The sequence below is a fragment of the Electrona antarctica genome, assembly GCF_951216825.1.
Source record: "Electrona antarctica genome assembly, chromosome: 16".
In the NCBI taxonomy this organism is placed as follows: Eukaryota; Metazoa; Chordata; class Actinopteri; order Myctophiformes; family Myctophidae; genus Electrona; species Electrona antarctica.
The window spans coordinates 1,748,599-1,772,938 of record NC_136797.1 but is presented as its reverse complement, the minus strand read 5'-3'; the positions used below and the strand labels follow the sequence as shown (position 1 = coordinate 1,772,938).

Here is a 24,340-nt window from a genome sequence, read left to right as displayed (position 1 = left end):
TGTCCTGGGGGTCTTTATGTGTGTAATGTGGTTTAGAACACTGTCCTGGGGGTCTTTATGTGTGTAATGTGGTTTAGAACACTGTCCTGGGGGTCTTTGTGTGTAATGTGGTTTAGAACACTGTCCTGGGGGTCTTTATGTGTGTAATGTGGTTTAGAACACTGTCCTGGGGGTCTTTATGTGTGTAATGTGGTTTAGAACACTGTCCTGGGGGTCTTTATGTGTGTAATGTGGTTTAGAACACTGTCCTGGGGGTCTTTATGTGTGTAATGTGGTTTAGAACACTGTCCTGGGGGTCTTTATGTGTGTAATGTGGTTTAGAACACTGTCCTGGGGGTCTTTATGTGTGTAATGTGGTTTAGAACACTGTCCTGGGGGTCTTTATGTGTGTAATGTGGTTTAGAACACTGTCCTGGGGGTCTTTATGTGTGTAATGTGGTTTAGAACACTGTCCTGGGGGTCTTTATGTGTGTAATGTGGTTTAGAACCCTGTCCTGGGGGTCTTTGTGTGTAATGTGGTTTAGAACACTGTCCTGGGGGTCTTTATGTGTGTAATAATAATAATAATAATAATAAAACTTTATTTGTATAGCACCTTTCATGACATGAAATGCAGCTCAAAGTGCTTTACACAAAAAATAAAATAAAAGCAGGGCATAAACAATACAGTGAGGACATGAATAACATTTTTTTTAAAAGACAGATAAATCAATTAAAAGCAAGGGTGTAAAAGTGGGTCTTGAGCTGAGCTTTAAAAATGTCTACAGAGGCTGCCTGTCGAAGGTACAGTGGGAGTTTGTTCCACGCCGTCGGCCCGTAGAAGCAAAAAGCTGCTTCCCCGTATTTTTTAGTTGCCATTTTTTTAGGCAAAGCGAGCAGGCCAGCAGTGGAAGACCTTAGGGGGCGGTTTGGGACATATTTCGGCAGGCAGTCATGTAGGTAGGAAGGTGCGAGACCATTGAGAGCTTTATAAACAAGTAAAAGAATTTTAAAATCAATCCTAAAAACAACCGGAAGCCAGTGCAATGAGGCCAAGACTGGAGTAATATGTTCTCTCATCTTAGTTCTAGTTAAGACTCTGGCTGCTGCATTTTGGACAAGTTGTAATCTGTCAGTTGATTTCTTAGGCAATCCAGAAAAAAGTGCATTGCAGTAATCAAGCCGAGAAAAAACAAAGGCGTGGATTAGCGTTTTTGCATCGTCCAGTGACAAATAGGCTCTGATTCGTGCAATATTTCTAAGATGAAAAAAGGCAATCTTGGTAACATGATTAATGTGTGAATTAAAATTCAGTTCAGAATCAATAGTGATCCCCAAGTTCTTTACTGTACTGTTACCTTCTACAGTCAGGTTGCCAAGTCTGCTTTTTATCGATTCTTTCTGCTCACTAGAACCGATTATGAGAACTTCTGTCTTATCCTCATTTAGCTTGAGAAAGTTCTCACTCATCCAGCATTTAATGCTAGACAGACAGGTCAACAGCGGGTCTAAGGCACAGAGATCATCTGGATCTACAGAAAGATAAAGTTGGGTATCATCAGCATGTGTGATAATGTGGTTTAGAACACTGTCCTGGGGGTCTTTATGTGTGTAATGTGGTTTAGAACACTGTCCTGGGGGTCTTTATGTGTGTAATGTGGTTTAGAACACTGTCCTGGGGGTCTTTATGTGTGTAATGTGGTTTAGAACACTGTCCTGGGGGTCTTTATGTGTGTAATGTGGTTTAGAACACTGTCCTGGGGGTCTTTATGTGTGTAATGTGGTTTAGAACACTGTCCTGGGGGTCTTTATGTGTGTAATGTGGTTTAGAACACTGTCCTGGGGGTCTGTATGTGTGTAATGTGGTTTAGAACACTGTCCTGGGGGTCTTTATGTGTGTAATGTGGTTTAGAACACTGTCCTGGGGGTCTTTATGTGTGTAATGTGGTTTAGAACACTGTCCTGGGGGTCTTTATGTGTGTTTAGAAGGTTTAGAACACTGTCCTGGGGGTCTTTATGTGTGTAATGTGGTTTAGAACACTGTCCTGGGGGTCTTTATGTGTGTAATGTGGTTTAGAACACTGTTCTGGGGGTCTTTATGTGTGTAATGTGGTTTAGAACACTGTCCTGGGGGTCTTTATGTGTGTCATGTGGTTTAGAACACTGTCCTGGGGGTCTTTATGTGTGTAATGTGGTTTAGAACACTGTCCTGGGGGTCTTTATGTGTGTAATGTGGTTTAGAACACTGTCCTGGGGGTCTTTATGTGTGTAATGTGGTTTAGAACACTGTCCTGGGGGTCTTTATGTGTGTAATGTGGTTTAGAACACTGTCCTGGGGGTCTTTGTGTGTAATGTGGTTTAGAACACTGTCCTGGGGGTCTTTATGTGTGTTTAGAAGGTTTAGAACACTGTCCTGGGGGTCTTTATGTGTGTAATGTGGTTTAGAACACTGTCCTGGGGGTCTTTATGTGTGTAATGTGGTTTAGAACACTGTTCTGGGGGTCTTTATGTGTGTAATGTGGTTTAGAACACTGTCCTGGGGGTCTTTATGTGTGTCATGTGGTTTAGAACACTGTCCTGGGGGTCTTTATGTGTGTAATGTGGTTTAGAACACTGTCCTGGGGGTCTTTATGTGTGTAATGTGGTTTAGAACACTGTCCTGGGGGTCTTTATGTGTGTAATGTGGTTTAGAACACTGTCCTGGGGGTCTTTATGTGTGTAATGTGGTTTAGAACACTGTCCTGGGGGTCTTTATGTGTGTAATGTGGTTTAGAACACTGTCCTGGGGGTCTTTATGTGTGTAATGTGGTTTAGAACACTGTCCTGGGGGTCTTTATGTGTGTAATGTGGTTTAGAACACTGTCCTGGGGGTCTTTATGTGTGTAATGTGGTTTAGAACACTGTCCTGGGGGTCTTTATGTGTGTAATGTGGTTTAGAACACTGTCCTGGGGGTCTTTATGTGTGTAATGTGGTTTAGAACACTGTTCTGGGGGTCTTTATGTGTGTAATGTGGTTTAGAACACTGTCCTGGGGGTCTTTATGTGTGTAATGTGGTTTAGAACACTGTCCTGGGGGTCTTTATGTGTGTAATGTGTGGTTTAGAACACTGTCCTGGGGGTCTTTATGTGTGTAATGTGTGGTTTAGAACACTGTCCTGGGGGTCTTTATGTGTGTAATGTGGTTTAGAACACTGTCCTGGGGGTCTTTATGTGTGTAATGTGGTTTAGAACACTGTCCTGGGGGTCTTTATGTGTGTTTAGAAGGTTTAGAACACTGTCCTGGGGGTCTTTGTGTGTAATGTGGTTTAGAACACTGTCCTGGGGGTCTTTATGTGTGTAATGTGGTTTAGAACACTGTCCTGGGGGTCTTTATGTGTGTAATGTGGTTTAGAACACTGTCCTGGGGGTCTTTATGTGTGTAATGTGGTTTAGAACACTGTCCTGGGGGTCTTTATGTGTGTAATGTGGTTTAGAACACTGTCCTGGGGGTCTTTATGTGTGTAATGTGGTTTAGAACACTGTCCTGGGGGTCTTTATGTGTGTAATGTGGTTTAGAACACTGTCCTGGGGGTCTTTATGTGTGTTTAGAAGGTTTAGAACACTGTCCTGGGGGTCTTTATGTGTGTAATGTGGTTTAGAACACTGTCCTGGGGGTCTTTATGTGTGTAATGTGGTTTAGAACACTGTCCTGGGGGTCTTTATGTGTGTAATGTGGTTTAGAACACTGTCCTGGGGGTCTTTATGTGTGTAATGTGGTTTAGAACACTGTCCTGGGGGTCTTTATGTGTGTAATGTGGTTTAGAACACTGTCCTGGGGGTCTTTATGTGTGTAATGTGGTTTAGAACACTGTCCTGGGGGTCTTTATGTGTGTAATGTGGTTTAGAACACTGTCCTGGGGGTCTTTATGTGTGTAATGTGGTTTAGAACACTGTCCTGGGGGTCTTTATGTGTGTAATGTGGTTTAGAACACTGTCCTGGGGGTCTTTATGTGTGTAATGTGGTTTAGAACACTGTCCTGGGGGTCTTTATGTGTGTTTAGAAGGTTTAGAACACTGTCCTGGGGGTCTTTATGTGTGTAATGTGGTTTAGAACACTGTCCTGGGGGTCTTTATGTGTGTAATGTGGTTTAGAACACTGTCCTGGGGGTCTTTATGTGTGTAATGTGGTTTAGAACACTGTTCTGGGGGTCTTTATGTGTGTAATGTGGTTTAGAACACTGTCCTGGGGGTCTTTATGTGTGTAATGTGGTTTAGAACACTGTCCTGGGGGTCTTTATGTGTGTTTAGAAGGTTTAGAACACTGTCCTGGGGGTCTTTATGTGTGTAATGTGGTTTAGAACACTGTCCTGGGGGTCTTTATGTGTGTAATGTGGTTTAGAACACTGTCCTGGGGGTCTTTATGTGTGTAATGTGGTTTAGAACACTGTCCTGGGGGTCTTTATGTGTGTAATGTGGTTAGAACACTGTCCTGGGGGTCTTTATGTGTGTAATGTGGTTTAGAACACTGTCCTGGGGGGTCTTTATGTGTGTAATGTGGTTTAGAACACTGTCCTGGGGGGTCTTTATGTGTGTAATGTGGTTTAGAACACTGTCCTGGGGGTCTTTATGTCTGTAATGTGTGGTTTAGAACACTGTCCTGGGGGTCTGTATGTGTGTAATGTGGTTTAGAACACTGTTCTGGGGGTCTTTATGTGTGTAATGTGGTTTAGAACACTGTCCTGGGGGTCTTTATGTGTGTAATGTGGTTTAGAACACTGTCCTGGGGGTCTTTATGTGTGTAATGTGGTTTAGAACACTGTCCTGGGGGTCTTTATGTGTGTAATGTGGTTTAGAACACTGTTCTGGGGGTCTTTATGTGTGTAATGTGGTTTAGAACACTGTCCTGGGGGTCTTTATGTGTGTAATGTGGTTTAGAACACTGTCCTGGGGGTCTTTATGTGTGTAATGTGGTTTAGAACACTGTCCTGGGGGTCTTTATGTGTGTAATGTGGTTTAGAACACTGTCCTGGGGGTCTTTATGTGTGTAATGTGGTTTAGAACACTGTTCTGGGGGTCTTTATGTGTGTAATGTGGTTTAGAACACTGTCCTGGGGGTCTTTATGTGTGTAATGTGGTTTAGAACACTGTCCTGGGGGTCTTTATGTGTGTAATGTGGTTTAGAACACTGTCCTGGGGGTCTTTATGTGTGTAATGTGGTTTAGAACACTGTTCTGGGGGTCTTTATGTGTGTAATGTGGTTTAGAACACTGTCCTGGGGGTCTTTATGTGTGTAATGTGGTTTAGAACACTGTCCTGGGGGTCTTTATGTGTGTTTAGAAGGTTTAGAACACTGTCCTGGGGGTCTTTATGTGTGTAATGTGTGGTTTAGAACACTGTCCTGGGGGTCTTTATGTGTGTAATGTGGTTTAGAACACTGTCCTGGGGGTCTTTATGTGTGTAATGTGGTTTAGAACACTGTCCTGGGGGTCTTTATGTGTGTAATGTGGTTTAGAACACTGTCCTGGGGGTCTTTATGTGTGTTTAGAAGGTTTAGAACACTGTCCTGGGGGTCTTTATGTGTGTTTAGAAGGTTTAGAACACTGTCCTGGGGGTCTTTATGTGTGTAATGTGTGGTTTAGAACACTGTCCTGGGGGTCTTTATGTGTGTAATGTGGTTTAGAACACTGTCCTGGGGGTCTTTATGTGTGTAATGTGGTTTAGAACACTGTCCTGGGGGTCTTTATGTGTGTTTAGAAGGTTTAGAACACTGTCCTGGGGGTCTTTATGTGTGTAATGTGTGGTTTAGAACACTGTCCTGGGGGTCTTTATGTGTGTAATGTGGTTTAGAACACTGTCCTGGGGGTCTTTATGTGTGTAATGTGGTTTAGAACACTGTCCTGGGGGTCTTTATGTGTGTTTAGAAGGTTTAGAACACTGTCCTGGGGGTCTTTATGTGTGTAATGTGGTTTAGAACACTGTCCTGGGGGTCTTTATGTGTGTAATGTGGTTTAGAACACTGTCCTGGGGGTCTTTATGTGTGTAATGTGGTTTAGAACACTGTCCTGGGGGTCTTTATGTGTGTAATGTGTGGTTTAGAACACTGTCCTGGGGGTCTTTATGTGTGTAATGTGTGGTTTAGAACACTGTCCTGGGGGTCTTTATGTGTGTAATGTGGTTTAGAACACTGTCCTGGGGGTCTTTATGTGTGTAATGTGGTTTAGAACACTGTCCTGGGGGTCTTTATGTGTGTAATGTGGTTTAGAACACTGTCCTGGGGGTCTTTATGTGTGTAATGTGGTTTAGAACACTGTCCTGGGGGTCTTTATGTGTGTAATGTGGTTTAGAACACTGTCCTGGGGGTCTTTATGTGTGTTTAGAAGGTTTAGAACACTGTCCTGGGGGTCTTTATGTGTGTAATGTGGTTTAGAACACTGTCCTGGGGGTCTTTATGTGTGTAATGTGGTTTAGAACACTGTCCTGGGGGTCTTTATGTGTGTAATGTGGTTTAGAACACTGTCCTGGGGGTCTTTATGTGTGTAATGTGGTTTAGAACACTGTCCTGGGGGTCTTTATGTGTGTAATGTGGTTTAGAACACTGTCCTGGGGGTCTTTATGTGTGTAATGTGGTTTAGAACACTGTCCTGGGGGTCTTTATGTGTGTAATGTGGTTTAGAACACTGTCCTGGGGGTCTTTATGTGTGTTTAGAAGGTTTAGAACACTGTCCTGGGGGTCTTTATGTGTGTAATGTGGTTTAGAACACTGTCCTGGGGGTCTTTATGTGTGTAATGTGGTTTAGAACACTGTCCTGGGGGTCTTTATGTGTGTAATGTGGTTTAGAACACTGTCCTGGGGGTCTTTATGTGTGTAATGTGGTTTAGAACACTGTCCTGGGGGTCTTTATGTGTGTAATGTGGTTTAGAACACTGTCCTGGGGGTCTTTATGTGTGTAATGTGGTTTAGAACACTGTCCTGGGGGTCTTTATGTGTGTAATGTGTGGTTTAGAACACTGTCCTGGGGGTCTTTATGTGTGTAATGTGTGGTTTAGAACACTGTCCTGGGGGTCTTTATGTGTGTAATGTGGTTTAGAACACTGTCCTGGGGGTCTTTATGTGTGTAATGTGGTTTAGAACACTGTCCTGGGGGTCTTTATGTGTGTTTAGAAGGTTTAGAACACTGTCCTGGGGGTCTTTATGTGTGTAATGTGGTTTAGAACACTGTCCTGGGGGTCTTTATGTGTGTAATGTGGTTTAGAACACTGTCCTGGGGGTCTTTATGTGTGTAATGTGGTTTAGAACACTGTCCTGGGGGTCTTTATGTGTGTAATGTGGTTTAGAACACTGTCCTGGGGGTCTTTATGTGTGTAATGTGGTTTAGAACACTGTCCTGGGGGTCTTTATGTGTGTAATGTGGTTTAGAACACTGTCCTGGGGGTCTTTATGTGTGTAATGTGGTTTAGAACACTGTCCTGGGGGTCTTTATGTGTGTTTAGAAGGTTTAGAACACTGTCCTGGGGGTCTTTATGTGTGTAATGTGGTTTAGAACACTGTCCTGGGGGTCTTTATGTGTGTAATGTGGTTTAGAACACTGTCCTGGGGGTCTGTGTAATGTGGTTTAGAACACTGTCCTGGGGGTCTTTATGTGTGTAATGTGGTTTAGAACACTGTCCTGGGGGTCTTTATGTGTGTAATGTGGTTTAGAACACTGTCCTGGGGGTCTTTATGTGTGTAATGTGGTTTAGAACACTGTCCTGGGGGTCTTTATGTGTGTTTAGAAGGTTTAGAACACTGTCCTGGGGGTCTTTATGTGTGTAATGTGGTTTAGAACACTGTCCTGGGGGTCTTTATGTGTGTAATGTGGTTTAGAACACTGTCCTGGGGGTCTTTATGTGTGTAATGTGGTTTAGAACACTGTCCTGGGGGTCTTTATGTGTGTAATGTGGTTTAGAACACTGTCCTGGGGGTCTTTATGTGTGTAATGTGGTTTAGAACACTGTCCTGGGGGTCTTTATGTGTGTAATGTGGTTTAGAACACTGTCCTGGGGGTCTTTATGTGTGTAATGTGGTTTAGAACACTGTCCTGGGGGTCTTTATGTGTGTAATGTGTGGTTTAGAACACTGTCCTGGGGGTCTTTATGTGTGTAATGTGGTTTAGAACACTGTCCTGGGGGTCTTTATGTGTGTAATGTGGTTTAGAACACTGTCCTGGGGGTCTTTATGTGTGTAATGTGGTTTAGAACACTGTCCTGGGGGTCTTTATGTGTGTAATGTGGTTTAGAACACTGTCCTGGGGGTCTTTATGTGTGTAATGTGGTTTAGAACACTGTCCTGGGGGTCTTTATGTGTGTAATGTGGTTTAGAACACTGTCCTGGGGGTCTTTATGTGTGTAATGTGGTTTAGAACACTGTCCTGGGGGTCTTTATGTGTGTAATGTGGTTTAGAACACTGTCCTGGGGGTCTTTATGTGTGTAATGTGGTTTAGAACACTGTCCTGGGGGTCTTTATGTGTGTAATGTGGTTACTGTCCTGGGGGTCTTTATGTGTGTAATGTGGTTTAGAACACTGTCCTGGGGGTCTTTATGTGTGTAATGTGGTTTAGAACACTGTCCTGGGGGTCTTTATGTGTGTAATGTGGTTTAGAACACTGTCCTGGGGGTCTTTATGTGTGTAATGTGGTTTAGAACACTGTCCTGGGGGTCTTTATGTGTGTAATGTGGTTTAGAACACTGTCCTGGGGGTCTTTATGTGTGTAATGTGGTTTAGAACACTGTCCTGGGGGTCTTTATGTGTGTAATGTGGTTTAGAACACTGTCCTGGGGGTCTTTATGTGTGTAATGTGGTTTAGAACACTGTCCTGGGGGTCTTTATGTATGTAATGTGTGGTTTAGAACACTGTCCTGGGGGTCTTTATGTGTGTAATGTGGTTTAGAACACTGTCCTGGGGGTCTTTATGTGTGTAATGTGGTTTAGAACACTGTCCTGGGGGTCTTTATGTGTGTAATGTGGTTTAGAACACTGTCCCGGGGGTCTTTATGTGTGTAATGTGGTTTAGAACACTGTCCCGGGGGTCTTTATGTGTGTAATGTGGTTTAGAACACTGTCCCGGGGGTCTTTATGTGTGTAATGTGGTTTAGAACACTGTCCTGGGGGTCTTTATGTGTGTAATGTGGTTTAGAACACTGTCCTGGGGGTCTTTATGTGTGTAATGTGGTTTAGAACACTGTCCTGGGAGTCTTTATGTGTGTAATGTGGTTTAGAACACTGTCCTGGGGGTCTTTATGTGTGTAATGTGGTTTAGAACACTGTCCTGGGGGTCTTTATGTGTGTAATGTGGTTTAGAACACTGTCCTGGGGGTCTTTATGTGTGTAATGTGGTTTAGAACACTGTCCCGGGGGTCTTTATTTGTGTAATGTGGTTTAGAACACTGTCCTGGGGGTCTTTATGTGTGTAATGTGGTTTAGAACACTGTCCTGGGGGTCTTTATGTGTGTAATGTGGTTTAGAACACTGTCCTGGGGGTCTTTATGTGTGTAATGTGGTTTAGAACACTGTCCTGGGGGTCTTTATGTGTGTAATGTGGTTTAGAACACTGTCCTGGGGGTCTTTATGTGTGTAATGTGGTTTAGAACACTGTCCTGGGGGTCTTTATGTGTGTAATGTGGTTTAGAACACTGTCCTGGGGGTCTTTATGTGTGTAATGTGGTTTAGAACACTGTCCTGGGGGTCTTTATGTGTGTAATGTGGTTTAGAACACTGTCCTGAGGGTCTTTATGTGTGTAATGTGGTTTAGAACACTGTCCTGGGGGTCTTTATGTGTGTAATGTGGTTTAGAACACTGTCCTGGGGGTCTTTGTGTGTAATGTGGTTTAGAACACTGTCCTGGGGGTCTTTATGTGTGTAATGTGGTTTAGAACACTGTCCTGGGGGTCTTTATGTGTGTAATGTGGTTTAGAACACTGTCCTGGGGGTCTTTGTGTGTAATGTGGTTTAGAACACTGTCCTGGGGGTCTTTATGTGTGTAATGTGGTTTAGAACACTGTCCTGGGGGTCTTTATGTGTGTAATGTGGTTTAGAACACTGTCCTGGGGGTCTTTATGTGTGTAATGTGGTTTAGAACACTGTCCTGGGGGTCTTTATGTGTGTAATGTGGTTTAGAACACTGTCCTGGGGGTCTTTATGTGTGTAATGTGGTTTAGAACACTGTCCTGGGGGTCTTTATGTGTGTAATGTGGTTTTAGATATTTTAGATGTTAGCAGTGAGCCCAGTGTCTCTGATGTCATCGACACTGGGCTCACTTACTTCCTGGACTACATCTCAGTGAGACAGCCCCTCCCCCCTTTTCACGAGGAGGAGCAGTGCACCAAAGCATTGTGGGAATAAGGGCCTTTCTCGGCCCCACCCCTCTCCAATTGTTTATATTGTGTTTCGTTTCCAAGATGGCCGCAGCACCAGTAGGGGGTGGGGCGGAGGTGAGCGGGCGGGGTCGACATATGCCCTTACTGGGCTGCGTTCACACATTCAAGACACTTGTCTTGTGTCTGTGTTTAATGGCCGCTCCAATGCATTTCCAATAGAAGCCCATATGGTTTGACCAAACATTTTGTTTGATGGGGGGAGAGGGGACAGAACACATCCATCAAAGCTGTGTTCAGACACAAGTCAGGTGTCAGACACAAGGCAAGTGTCTTGAATGCAGCCCAGTAAGGTCATATGTCCACCCCGCCCACTAACCTCCGCCCCACCCCCTCCTGGTGCTGCGGCCATCTTGGAAACTAAACACAATATAAACAATGGGAGAGGGGTGGGGCCAAGAGGAGAGGGGTGGGGCCGAGAGGAGAGGGGTGGGGCCGAGAAAGGCCCTTATTGTAGTCCAGGAAGGAACACTGACGGCTCCGTAAAGTGGGCGGTACCATAGCATGTGTGTGTGTGTTAGCCAATCACCTGAAGGCTCCGTAAAGGGGGCGGTACCATAGCGTGTGTGTTAGCCAATCACCTGAAGGCTCCGTAAAGGGGGCGGTACCAGCAGACGAAGGAGCAGGGCGTGAACAACAGCAGCCATAGGATAGCCAGGCCGAAGTCGACGCCCCTCTGGGCGTCGACACAGAACCACGCCAGGCAGCCGAACAGGTTGGCCATCAGCGTCCCCGCGTGGGCTGGAGGGGAAATACAGCACGTTAGAAAAACACACAGCGCCCCCACGTGGGCTGGAGGGGAAATACAGCACGTTAGAAAAAAACACAGCGCCCCCACGTGGGCTGGAGGGGAAATACAGCACGTTAGATCACCCTCCCCTGTGACAGTGTTGGCACCCGTGCCTAAGGTTGCCTATACTCTACATAATAGAGCACCGAAGTCTGACGTCACTTTCAGTAGAGGGCGCCAATACACAGGTTCATGTATTTTTTTATTTGCAGTGAAATCTCCATAGGGCGATTTTAGGTCGCTTCATATAAGAACTGTGTTTGAAAAATAAACCGACCACCCCGGCCTTTCTGTCAGGGGAGTGGCTGTGCGTCGTTAATGATGTCCATTCATATTTGATACAGCCAGTTTCTGGAGAAAATGGAATTAATGTGGCCGCAAAAGCCTTGAAACTACATATGAAGGCAATGTCGCTGCTAATATACGTCACGCCCAGCTGTCGACACATTGCGTTCCTGAGATTCCTCGTTGACGTAAGCTCAGCTGGTGGTGACTCGACTCGTACTAACCACGAGACATTAAATATCAATAAAATAAAAATTAAAATAAACGTAATTGACATTCAGTTTTCTGCGACGGGCAGATGCAGCCACCCCGCCTACCCGGAAATGTAGTCTCTGGGTTGTTCGAGTCGTTTCTAACACTTATTTTGTTACTCTTTGGGTATATTTGTACATTTCCACCTTCAGTCGATGCTTCATATCCATATGAGTGAAAAGGCCCGGGGTGATCGGTTTATTTTTCAAACACAGTTCTTATATGAGGCGATCTAAAATCCCCCTATGGAGATTACAATGCAAATAAAAAGTACACGAACCTGGGGACTGACGCCCTCTACTGACAGTGACGTCAGGACTTCGGTGCTCTATACAAGACAAGGAATTGAGTAAAATGTGTGAGTGCATTAGGACCCGAATGGAAACAAGACCGCAAGGTCTTTCTTCGGAAATCCCGTTGGACCAAAATGCCCGACTGTACTTTTGTATTTTTCTTTTGTCTAATAAAATATTCAATCAATCAATCAAAAAGTACAAGCGTATACATGTACTGTCATTAATAATTAATACATGTACAGAATGTAACTAGTCATTCATTATGCAGAATGTGAATCAGTAACTAGTCGTTCATTATGCAGAATGTGAATCAGTAACTAGTCATTCAAGTTTTCAAATAAACGTAAAGAAAAGTACAATATTTTGCCTCTGGGATGTAGTGGAGTAGAAGTAAAAGTAATGGAAATACAGTAAGCAGCAGCAGTAGCAGTAGCAGTAGTAGTAGCAGCAGCAGCAGTAGTAGTAGCAGCAGCAGCAGCAGCAGCAGCAGCAGCAGCAGTAGCAGTAGCAGTAGCAGTAGCAGTAGCAGCAGTAGCAGTAGCAGCAGTAGCAGTAGTAGTAGCAGTAGCAGTAGTAGCAGTAGCAGTAGCAGTAGCAGTAGCAGTAGCAGTAGTAGCAGCAGCAGCAGTAGTAGTAGCAGTAGTAGTAGTAGCAGCAGTAGTAGTAGTAGTAGCAGTAGCAGTAGCAGCAGTAGTAGTAGTAGTAGCAGTAGCAGTAGCAGTAGCAGCAGTAGCAGCAGTAGTAGTAGCAGTAGTAGTAGTAGCAGCAGTAGTAGTAGTAGTAGCAGTAGCAGTAGCAGCAGTAGTAGTAGTAGTAGCAGTAGCAGTAGCAGTAGTAGCAGCAGCAGCAGTAGTAGTAGCAGTAGTAGTAGTAGCAGCAGTAGTAGTAGTAGTAGCAGTAGCAGTAGCAGCAGTAGCAGTAGCAGTAGCAGTAGCAGTAGCAGTAGCAGTAGCAGTAGTAGCAGTAGTAGTAGCAGTAGCAGTAGCAGTAGCAGTAGCAGCAGTAGCAGTAGCAGTAGCAGTAGCAGTAGTAGTAGCAGTAGCAGTAGTAGTAGTAGTAGTAGTAGCAGTAGCAGTAGCAGTAGTAGTAGTAGTAGTGGCCGTCAGTCTCCAGTAAGAACTACTTGAGTAAATGTACTTGGGTTACTTTCAGCCAGTGCCAGTAAATGTACTCTCATCAGTAAATGTGACTACATTTGACTGAGGGACTGCCATTGGATGACTGAGGGACTGCCATTGGATGACTGAGGGACTGCCATTGGATGACTGAGGGACTGCCATTGGATGACTGAGGGACTGCCATTGGATGACTGAGGGACTGCCATTGGATTTTTTTGAATTTTCGTTTTTTCATGTCATATGAAAGCAGGGAATCATAGCTTCAAATTGACATATTGGTTGTTCAGTTTGACCCACCAGTTTTGGAGATATGGCTTATAGAGTAATGTCTTGCAGAAAACAGCGAGTTGAGAAAACAGGCTTGAAAGGTTCACTTCTGTGGTCTCTAACATTACACCTAGCTACATGTTTAAGCATTTATTTCATATTTACATGTCTTCTGTGGTCTCTAACATTACACTTAGCTACATGTTTGGGCATTTATTTCATATTTACATGTCGATTTCAGCTCTGACACTTATTTCAGACATGCTCTAGTATGTGAAGAGTCTGCCTGTGCTATTAACTCATTTTGGGAAAAAAAGAAGAAAGAGTTTTTCTCCTCTGGTGAAAAGCTGTAATTTGCGCGATGGCAGGCTCTCAGTCAAATCTGGTCACAAATGTACTCTCATCCAGCGTGAAGCAGCTGGTCACCAGACGGTCAGGTGATCATGTGATCATGTGACTGACCCAGAGCCACAGAGTTACGACATCGAGGGGGCAGAAAACAGACCGGCCGGTCACATGGTTAACCCGTTTAGACCTGGAGGACCAATCTTTAAAATAAATGTCTTCTAATTCCTAAAAGTTTTTCTGAAAAAAAACCCATGTTTCTATATCAGTGGTACTCAACCTTTTTCATGTCAAGGACCCCCAGAATTATCTGTATTTGGCCGCTGACCCCCCCCCAACTGAAAATATGTTGTTCCAGGGACCCCCCCCCCCCCCCCCCTTCCCCAAAAGCAAAGATTTGAGTTAAAAAACGTTCGCTCTGAAAGAATATATATATATTCAAAGATTTTTCAAAAATAGCAGACCTACAAGTGCCGCGCTATGAGCTTGTAGATCTGCTGTTTTTTCAACAGCTAAAGCATAACATGATGCTTAAAACACCGAAAGGGGTTCCCGCCCCAGAAGGGGTTCCCGCCCCTGAAGGGGTTCCCCCCCAGAAGGGGTTCCCGCCCAAAAGGGGTTCCCGCCCCAAAAGGGGTTCCCCCCCCAGAAGGGGTTCCCGCCCCTGAAGGGGTTCCCGCCCCAGAAGGGGTTCCCGCCCCAGAAGAGGTTCCCGCCCCTGAAGGGGTTCCCGCCCCTGAAGGGGTTCCCGCCCCAGAAGGGGTTCCCGCCCCTGAAGGGGTTCCCGCCCCAGAAGGGGTTCCCGCCCCTGAAGGGGTTCCCGCCCCTGAAGGGGTTCCCGCCCCTGAAGGGGTTCCCGCCCCTGAAGGGGTTCCCGCACCTGAAGGGGTTCCCGCCCCAGAAGGGGTTCCCGCCCCTGAAGGGGTTCCCGCCCCAGAAGGGGTTCCCGCCCCAGAAGGGGTTCCCGCCCCTGAAGGGGTTCCCGCCCCTGAAGGGGTTCCCGCACCTGAAGGGGTTCCCGCCCCAGAAGGGGTTCCCGCCCCTGAAGGGGTTCCCGCCCCAAAAGGGGTTCCCGCCCCTGAAGGGGTTCCCACCCCAGAAGGGGTTCCCGCCCCAGAAGGGCCCTAGAAGGGGTTCCCGCCCCAGAAGGGCCCCAGAAGGGCCCCAGAAGGGGTTCCCGCCCCTGAAGGGGTTCCCGCCCCAGAAGGGCCCCAGAAGGGCCCCAGAAGGGGTTCCCGCCCCAGAAGGGGTTCCCGCCCCAGAAGGGCCCCAGAAGGGCCCCAGAAGGGGTTCCCGCCCCAGAAGGGCCCCAGAAGGGGTTCCCGCCCCAGAAGGGGTTCCCGCCCCAAAAGGGGTTCCCGCCCCTGAAGGGGTTCCCACCCCAGAAGGGGTTCCCGCCCCAGAAGGGCCCTAGAAGGGGTTCCCGCCCCAGAAGGGCCCCAGAAGGGCCCCAGAAGGGGTTCCCGCCCCTGAAGGGGTTCCCGCCCCAGAAGGGCCCCAGAAGGGCCCCAGAAGGGGTTCCCGCCCCAGAAGGGGTTCCCGCCCCAGAAGGGCCCCAGAAGGGCCCCAGAAGGGGTTCCCGCCCCAGAAGGGCCCCAGAAGGGGTTCCCGCCCCAGAAGGGGTTCCCGCCCCAGAAGGGCCCCAGAAGGGCCCCAGAAGGGGTTCCCGCCCCTGAAGGGGTTCCCGCCCCAGAAGGGGTTCCCGCCCCAGAAGGGGTTCCCGCCCCAGAAGGGCCCCAGAAGGGCCCCAGAAGGGGTTCCCGCCCCAGAAGAGGTTCCCGCCCCAGAAGGGCCCCAGAAAGGGTTCCCGCCCCAGAAGGGGTTCCCGCCCCAGAAGGGGTTTTAATGTACTCGTGTCGCGGCGAGCCTCATGGACTCCAATGCATTCCGTAAAACTTCCCGGTTTGTCCTGGTCTGTATTTGAAGCCTTCAGATACAGACCAGGACAAACCAGAACCAGAAGTCTCCCATGGACTCCCATGGACTTAACGCTATGGCTCTGGACTGTATGTAGAAGAGGACTGAAGGGAGTTGTGGTAACCCTGTCTTAACGCTATGGCTCTGGACTGTATGTAGAAGAGGACTGAAGGGAGTTGTGGTAACCCTGTCTTAACGCTATGGCTCTGGACTGTATGTAGAAGAGGACTGAAGGGAGTTGTGGTAACCCTGTCTTAACGCTATGGCTCTGGACTGTATGTAGAAGAGGACTGAAGGGAGTTGTGGTAACCCTGTCTTAACGCTATGGCTCTGGACTGTATGTAGAAGAGGACTGAAGGGAGTTGTGGTAACCCTGTCTTAACGCTATGGCTCTGGACTGTATGTAGAAGAGGACTGAAGGGAGTTGTGGTAACCCTGTCTTAACTCTATGGCTCTGGACTGTATGTAGAAGAGGACTGAAGGGAGTTGTGGTAACCCTGTCTTAACGCTATGGCTCTGGACTGTATGTAGAAGAGGACTGAAGGGAGTTGTGGTAACCCTGTCTTAACTATATGGCTCTGGACTGTATGTAGAAGAGGACTGAAGGGAGTTGTGGTAACCCTGTCTTAACTCTATGGCTCTGGACTGTATGTAGAAGAGGACTGAAGGGAGTTGTGGTAACCCTGTCTTAACTATATGGCTCTGGACTGACCATGTGCTTTCCTCCACATTCCTCTCATACTGTGTAGCGTCACACCGCCTCGCTAGCCTCGGGAACACAGACGGTCTTTTGAGTGGTGCAACCACTCCATTACACAGCTGTGTGTGTCCCTGTGTCTGTCCCTGTGTCCCCGTGTCTGTCCCTGTGTCCCCGTGTCTGTCCCTGTGTCCCCGTGTCTGTCCCTGTGTCCCTGTGTCTGTCCCTGTGTCCCCGTGTCTGTCCCTGTGTCCCCGTGTCTGTCCCTGTGTCCCCGTGTCTGTCCCTGTGTCCCTAGGTCTGTCCGCCAGAAACGCAGAGTTTAATTTAAATCAAAAGCCAAATCAAATATGATCTGCTATTTTTCAAAAATCGTGAAAATATTGGCGCAAATCTTTGAATATTATATTCTTTCAGAGCGAACGTTTTTAACTCAAATCTTTGCTTCTGTGGGGGGGTCCCTGGAACAACCTATTTTGACATGGGGGGTCGGCGGCCAATTACAGATAATTCTGGGGGTCCTTGAGATGAAATAGTTTGAGAACCACTGACATAGAAAAAACTCTGTAATAATATATATATTCAAAGATTTGAGGCACATTTTCACGATTTTTCAAAAAATAGCAGACCTACAAGACCTACAGACCTGTAGATCTGCTATTTTTCAATAGCTAAAGTATAACAATGCTTCAAAACACCAAAAGGGGTTCCCGCCCTGAATGGGTTAGATATATGAACACATTAAATTGGGCAAGTAGTACCTCCTGTTTTCAGAAAACTGTCATGATTTAGAAGTATTAGTTGGTATAATCCTCACCCATCCAGAGGTAGTACATGATCTTTAGAAGTATTAGTTGGTATATCCTCACCCATCCAGAGGTAGTACATGATCTTAACCAGTATTAGTTGGTATATCCTCACCCATCCAGAGGTAGTACATGATCTTAACCAGTATTAGTTGGTATATCCTCACCCATCCAGAGGTAGTACATGATCTTAACCAGTATTAGTTGGTATATCCTCACCCATCCAGAGGTAGTACATGATCTTAACCAGTATTAGTTGGTATATCCTCACCCATCCAGAGGTAGTACATGATCTTAACCAGTATTAGTTGGTATATCCTCACCCATCCAGAGGTAGTACATGATCTTAACCGTCTTCTGGAAGTCCACAGGGATGTCCACCGTGATGTCGTGGTAGAAACACGGCCCGACGGGGAACTTCTCGGGGAGCGGAGGCCAGTTGTTCTTCCTCCCTGAAACAATAGAATGTATGCTAATGATGTATGCTACGTTATGACGTAGCGTATGTTAATGACGTATGCTACGTTATGACGTAGCGTATGCTAATGATGTATGCTACGTTATGACGTAGCGTATGCTAATGATGTATGCTACGTTATGACGTAGCGTATGCTAATGATGTATGCTAGGTTATGACGTAGCGTATGCTAATGATGTATGCTACGTTATGACGTAGCGTATGCTAATGATGTATGCTACGTTATGACGTAGCGTATGCTAATGATGTATGCTACGTTATGACGTAGCGTATGCTAATGATGTATGCTACGTTATGACGTAGCATATGCTAATGATGTATGCTACGTTATGACGTAGCGTATGCTAATGATGTATGCTATGTTATGACGTAGCGTATGCTAATGATGTATGCTACGTTGTGACGTAGCGTATGCTAATGATGTATGCTACGTTATGACGTAGCGTATGCTAATGATGTATGCTACGTTATGACGTAGCATATGCTAATGATGTATGCTACGTTATGATGTAGCGTATGCTAATGATGTATGCTACGTTATGACGTAGCGTATGCACATCTATGCATCACACTTGCAGTCGCTTCACTTCCAAACAACAACAGACAGAAAGAAAGACGGACCATGACGGTATCGTCGGTCATCGGTATTATTATTCTTGTCTGTCAAAGATGCCAAGTATATTAATTTCCGTTGTACATTTTGTGTGTGCAAAAAAACCCTTTGTCGATTAGGGCATTAACCAAATGTGATTTTTGATAGTCGACTCAACTACCATCAAAATCGGTTTATAGTCGATTATTCGGCGGAAAATGTGATATATTTTTCCATCCAATCAAGCATTAAAACACCATCCAATCAAGCGGGTGAAGGATTAACTGCAAAGCGGGGGCCGGTGAATGCAGGCCGAGTGGAATAGTAAGAGAGGTGACACGCTTTGATCTCTTCTCAACTATCCCATTGAGTTGAAGTGTTGAAGCATGGTTTAAAGACGCACGAGAAACACAGAGCTTGAAATTCCGTGAAATTGGACGCGAGTCAACACTGACAGTCTGTCTTGAGAGACTAGGCTACCTCCAAAAGGTCAGAGACTGTTGCTTTATTTGTTATTTATGTAGACAATAATACTGTCCGTTTTGAGATGCTGCAGCCATGTGTGTGCAGTTCAGATTGTTGACGTTGAATTCCAAATGTGGAATATGTAGCATAAAAGACTGATGAGAGACTGTTGACTATTTTGGTTTTATATCCTGCAATTATTCAGTCTGGCTGATTGGAGACTTCTGATTGGAGACTTCTGATTGGAGACTTCTGATTCCAATCAATCGGATTCAGTTGTAAAAGGAGATGGCTAAACAGATATTTTTGCGGGTGGAAGGGGCCCGGTTGAAAAGTAATATAAAGTAATATGTAACTATATTACTCTTGATTCCAGGTAATAAGGAATGTAATAGTATTACTTTTTCTAAGGAGTAATAAGTAAACATGGAGTTTTAAAGTTGTCGGCGAGTCATCAGATCGTTGTGTATTTCACACTGCAGGAGTCTTTTTTTTTAAATCGGCTGTCATTATATCTTTGTGGCTTTCACACTAAACGATTGATCGCCGACCAGGGATCACACACTGCAAGAGTTCACCAAGATGCGATCCAGAATTCCAGACCCGATACATAAGGCAGCGGCTACATCATTTGTTTTTTTTATTCCAATTCATTTTGACGTGCAGGATCGCCTCATTAAGAACCGTTAAAAATAAAGGAATCATCCCGGCCGTTTCACTCATATGGAAAATCAACTGACTACAAGAAACCAGTCAAAACGTTAATGTTACTGCTGGTGAATTAGAAACCAGTCAAAACGTTAATGTTACTGCTGGTGAATTAGAAACCAGTCAAAACGTTAATGTTACTGCTGGTGAATTAGAAACCAGTCAAAACGTTAATGTTACTGCTGGTGAATTAGAAACCAGTCAAAACGTTAATGTTACTGCTGGTGAATTAGAAACCAGTCAAAACGTTAATGTTACTGCTGGTGAATTAGAAACCAGTCAAAACGTTAATGTCACTGCTGGTGAATTAGAAACCAGTCAAAACGTTAATGTCACTGCTGGTGAATTAGAAACCAGTCAAAACGTTAATGTCACTGCTGGTGAATTAGAAACCAGTCAAAACGTTAATGTCACTGCTGGTGAATTAGAAACCAGTCAAAACGTTAATGTCACTGCTGGTGAATTAGAAACCAGTCAAAACGTTAATGTCACTGCTGGTGAATTAGAAACCAGTCAAAACGTTAATGTCACTGCTGGTGAATTAGAAACCAGTCAAAACGTTAATGTCACTGCTGGTGAATTAGAAACCAGTCAAAACGTTAATGTCACTGCTGGTGAATTAGAAACCAGTCAAAACGTTAATGTCACTGCTGGTGAATTAGAAACCAGTCAAAACGTTAATGTCACTGCTGGTGAATTAGAAACCAGTCAAAACGTTAATGTCACTGCTGGTGAATTAGAAACCAGTCAAAACGTTAATGTCACTGCTGGTGAATTAGAAACCAGTCAAAACGTTAATGTCACTGCTGGTGAATTAGAAACCAGTCAAAACGTTAATGTCACTGCTGGTGAATTAGAAACCAGTCAAAACGTTAATGTCACTGCTGGTGAATTAGAAACCAGTCAAAACGTTAATGTCACTGCTGGTGAATTAGAAACCAGTCAAAACGTTAATGTCACTGCTGGTGAATTAGAAACCAGTCAAAACGTTAATGTCACTGCTGGTGAATTAGAAACCAGTCAAAACGTTAATGTTACTGCTGGTGAATTAGAAACCAGTCAAAACGTTAATGTTACTGCTGGTGAATTAGAAACCAGTCAAAACGTTAATGTTACTGCTGGTGAATTAGAAACCAGTCAAAACGTTAATGTTACTGCTGGTGAATTAGAAACCAGTCAAAACGTTAATGTTACTGCTGGTGAATTAGAAACCAGTCAAAACGTTAATGTTACTGCTGGTGAATTAGAAACCAGTCAAAACGTTAATGTTACTGCTGGTGAATTAGAAACCAGTCAAAACGTTAATGTTACTGCTGGTGAATTAGAAACCAGTCAAAACGTTAATGTTACTGCTGGTGAATTAGAAACCAGTCAAAACGTTAATGTTACTGCTGGTGAATTAGAAACCAGTCAAAACGTTAATGTTACTGCTGGTGAATTAGAAACCAGTCAAAACGTTAATGTTACTGCTGGTGAATTAGAAACCAGTCAAAACGTTAATGTTACTGCTGGTGAATTAGAAACCAGTCAAAACGTTAATGTTACTGCTGGTGAATTAGAAACCAGTCAAAACGTTAATGTTACTGCTGGTGAATTAGAAACCAGTCAAAACGTTAATGTTACTGCTGGTGAATTAGAAACCAGTCAAAACGTTAATGTTACTGCTGGTGAATTAGAAACCAGTCAAAACGTTAATGTTACTGCTGGTGAATTAGAAACCAGTCAAAACGTTAATGTTACTGCTGGTGAATTAGAAACCAGTCAAAACGTTAATGTTACTGCTGGTGAATTAGAAACCAGTCAAAACGTTAATGTTACTGCTGGTGAATTAGAAACCAGTCAAAACGTTAATGTTACTGCTGGTGAATTAGAAACCAGTCAAAACGTTAATGTTACTGCTGGTGAATTAGAAACCAGTCAAAACGTTAATGTTACTGCTGGTGAATTAGAAACCAGTCAAAACGTTAATGTTACTGCTGGTGAATTAGAAACCAGTCAAAACGTTAATGTTACTGCTGGTGAATTAGAAACCAGTCAAAACGTTAATGTTACTGCTGGTGAATTAGAAACCAGTCAAAACGTTAATGTTACTGCTGGTGAATTAGAAACCAGTCAAAACGTTAATGTTACTGCTGGTGAATTAGAAACCAGTCAAAACGTTAATGTTACTGCTGGTGAATTAGAAACCAGTCAAAACGTTAATGTTACTGCTGGTGAATTAGAAACAATTAGTACAACTTTCGCTAGAAACAGACTATCAAATTAGTAGCCTCGGAAACCCAGACGTTTTTATTTCCAGGGAGGAAAAAAAAGTCTGGGTCCGAGTCCACTTCAATTCGGCATAGAGTAGCGCAAACATCACTCACTCTCTGCTGATTTCTGATCGTCTGCACCTTTGTTAAATTGACACACGCACACATGTACACACACACACTCCTCTCTCTCTCTCTCTGTCGCTCTAAGTAATTAGTCTCATGGCGCGCAGCTGCGCATAGTTTCTCCCGGCGGATCCTGCCGGGAGCTGCCTACGCCATAAAAAGCATAGGTGAGTTCCAGGCTATCAAATTAGTGACTGCAGGCTGTCGTAAACAATACAGAGCCACCTCCCCGACAAGGACAGTTTGTTAACCCATTCTGGGCGGGAACCCCTTTTGGTGTTTCAAGCTTTATGTTATAATTTAGCTATTGAAAAATAGCAGATCTACAAGCTTGTAGGTCTGTTATTTTTTAACTCAAATCTTTGCTTCTGCAGGGGTCCCTGGAACAACATATTTCCAGACGGGGGTCGGCCGCCAAATACATATACTTTTTTGGGTCCTTGACATGAAATATTGAGCACCACTGATATAGAAACATGGATGTTTCAGAAAACTGTCAGGATTTAGAAGATTCTTTTTTAATTTCGACGTCAGGCCTAAATGGATATAATTATTTTTTAAATTCATGGATGAATGAAGGAAGGAATGAATGAATAAATAGCTTAACCCATTTTGACCTGAGATCAGATTCTAAAAATGTCTTCTACGTCCTGACAGTTTTCTGAAAAAGCCTATGTTTCTATGTCAGTCGTTCTTCGATTTTTCAAAAAATAGCAGACCTACAAGCTCGTAGCGCGCAGATCTGCTATTTTTCAATAGCTAAAGCATAACATAATGCTAACACCAAAAGGGGGCCCAGAATGGGTTAAGAACCGTTAAAAATAAAGGAATCATCCCGGTCGTTTCACTCGTATGGAAAATCAACTGACTACAAGAAACCAGTCAAAACGTTAATGTTACTGCTGGTGAATTAGAAACCAGTCAAAACGTTAATGTTACTGCTGGTGAATTAGTACAACTTTAGCTAGAAACAGACTATCAAATGTGACCAGATTTGACTGAGAGCCTGCCATCGCGCAAATTACAGCTTTTCACCAGAGGAGAAAAACGTTTTTTTTTTTTTTTTTTTCGCGTGCATGTGCGGCTCAAGAGCGAGCTTGCGCAATGCATTATGGGGTACATTTTCTTCGCTGTGTTTTTGTAGTGACCATCGGATGGTCCCTACGATTCCCGGTGCATTGTGGGATACTTCAGTCCACTACATTAGGGTGCAAACATGCTCACTACATATTGGGACAATAAAACAAAATGGTGGAACCCCAAAGTAGTGCACTATATGGGGCATAGGGGATGAATTCCAACGCAGCCTGTGTAGAGCGTCGCAGTCCCGCCCCCTTTCATGACGACGCCAGGCCCAGCCCCGCCCGCTTTCATGACGACGCCAGGCCCAGCCCCGCCCCCTTTCATGACGACGCCAGGCCCAGCCCCGCCCCCTTTCATGACGACGCCAGGCCCAGGAAATTAATCCCAATGTATTTTCCCTCATAGACATTTCAAAAAGTACTTATTTAAAGACCTTTTAAGCGTCGTACGAAGCCAACTCGAGTCGTGACAAATCATGACAACAAACACAATATTTTGGACCAAAGTTAAACAAATAATTACAAAGAAGAAAAACTAAAAAAAGGGTTTTTTTTCTACTTTCTAATTCTTTGTTTGGCCCCAAAACATTGTGTTTATTGTCATGATTTGTCACGACAAGAGTTGTCTTTGTCCGCGGCGTAAACGTCTTTAAATAAATACTTTCAGAAAAGTCTATGAGGGGAAAATGAACGGGGATTTATTTTCCGGGTCTCTCGAGGGGGCGGGGCTGCGACGCTCTATAGGTGTGTGTGTGTGTGCGTGCGTGCGTGCGTGCGTGCGTGCGCCGTGCGTGCATTACAGACCTCCAGATGCACTCAGACTCTGCATCTCTCTCTCTCGACGGTCCAACTCTGCAGCCTTCCTCTCCAACTCCTCCTGTCTCCTCAGCAGCTCTGCTGCAGCCTGAGACTCCTACACACACGCACACACACACACACGCACACACACACACACACACACACACACACACACACACACACACACACAGACACACACACACACACACACGAGATGATGTTCTTCACGTTTTCTAACTCAACAGTAAACAAACCAACACAGTTTAAGTTCTAAAAGTGACATTTCTGTTCAATTTTATCCCACAATTTTTGTAACCAATTTTTTTCACCCAGTGTCAATTATCTAATCCTGGGCTCTACACTCCCTCTGCCAACCTGGGGAGAGCAACGGAATGGCATCATGCTTCCTTCTATGCATGAGGAGTCCAAGCTGCTTCTTTTCACCTGACAGGTGGGGAGTTTCCCTGGTTGGACGTAGCGCGTGGAAGGAACACGTTATTCCGACCAGTTCCTTTCCCCTCCATCAGGCGCCCCGGCTGGCCAGGGGGAGGCAGTATAGAGACTAGTTATTTTCCCCTCCATCAGGCGCCCCGGCTGGCCAGGGGGAGGCAGTATAGAGACTAGTTCCTTTCCCCTCCATCAGGCACCCCGGCTGGCCAGGGGGAGGCAGTATAGAGACCAGTTCCTTTCCCCTCC

General features: G+C 45.0%; 1 protein-coding gene across 1 annotated transcript in view; it reads right to left on the bottom strand.

The window, feature by feature from the left end:
* The window catches only part of LOC306940278 (secretory carrier-associated membrane protein 1-like), a gene marked incomplete at its 3' end in the record, with an annotated part of 72,540 nt that overhangs the window by 13,883 nt on the left and 34,317 nt on the right, over positions 1–24,340 (bottom strand). Inside the window, exons 4-6 of the mRNA XM_079525300.1 lie at positions 23,651–23,759; positions 17,467–17,595; positions 10,952–11,111 (exon numbers count right to left, since the gene is read on the bottom strand). Of these exons, the coding sequence (XP_079381426.1) occupies positions 10,952–11,111; positions 17,467–17,595; positions 23,651–23,759 (398 nt within the window). The remainder of the gene's footprint in view (positions 1–10,951; positions 11,112–17,466; positions 17,596–23,650; positions 23,760–24,340) is intronic.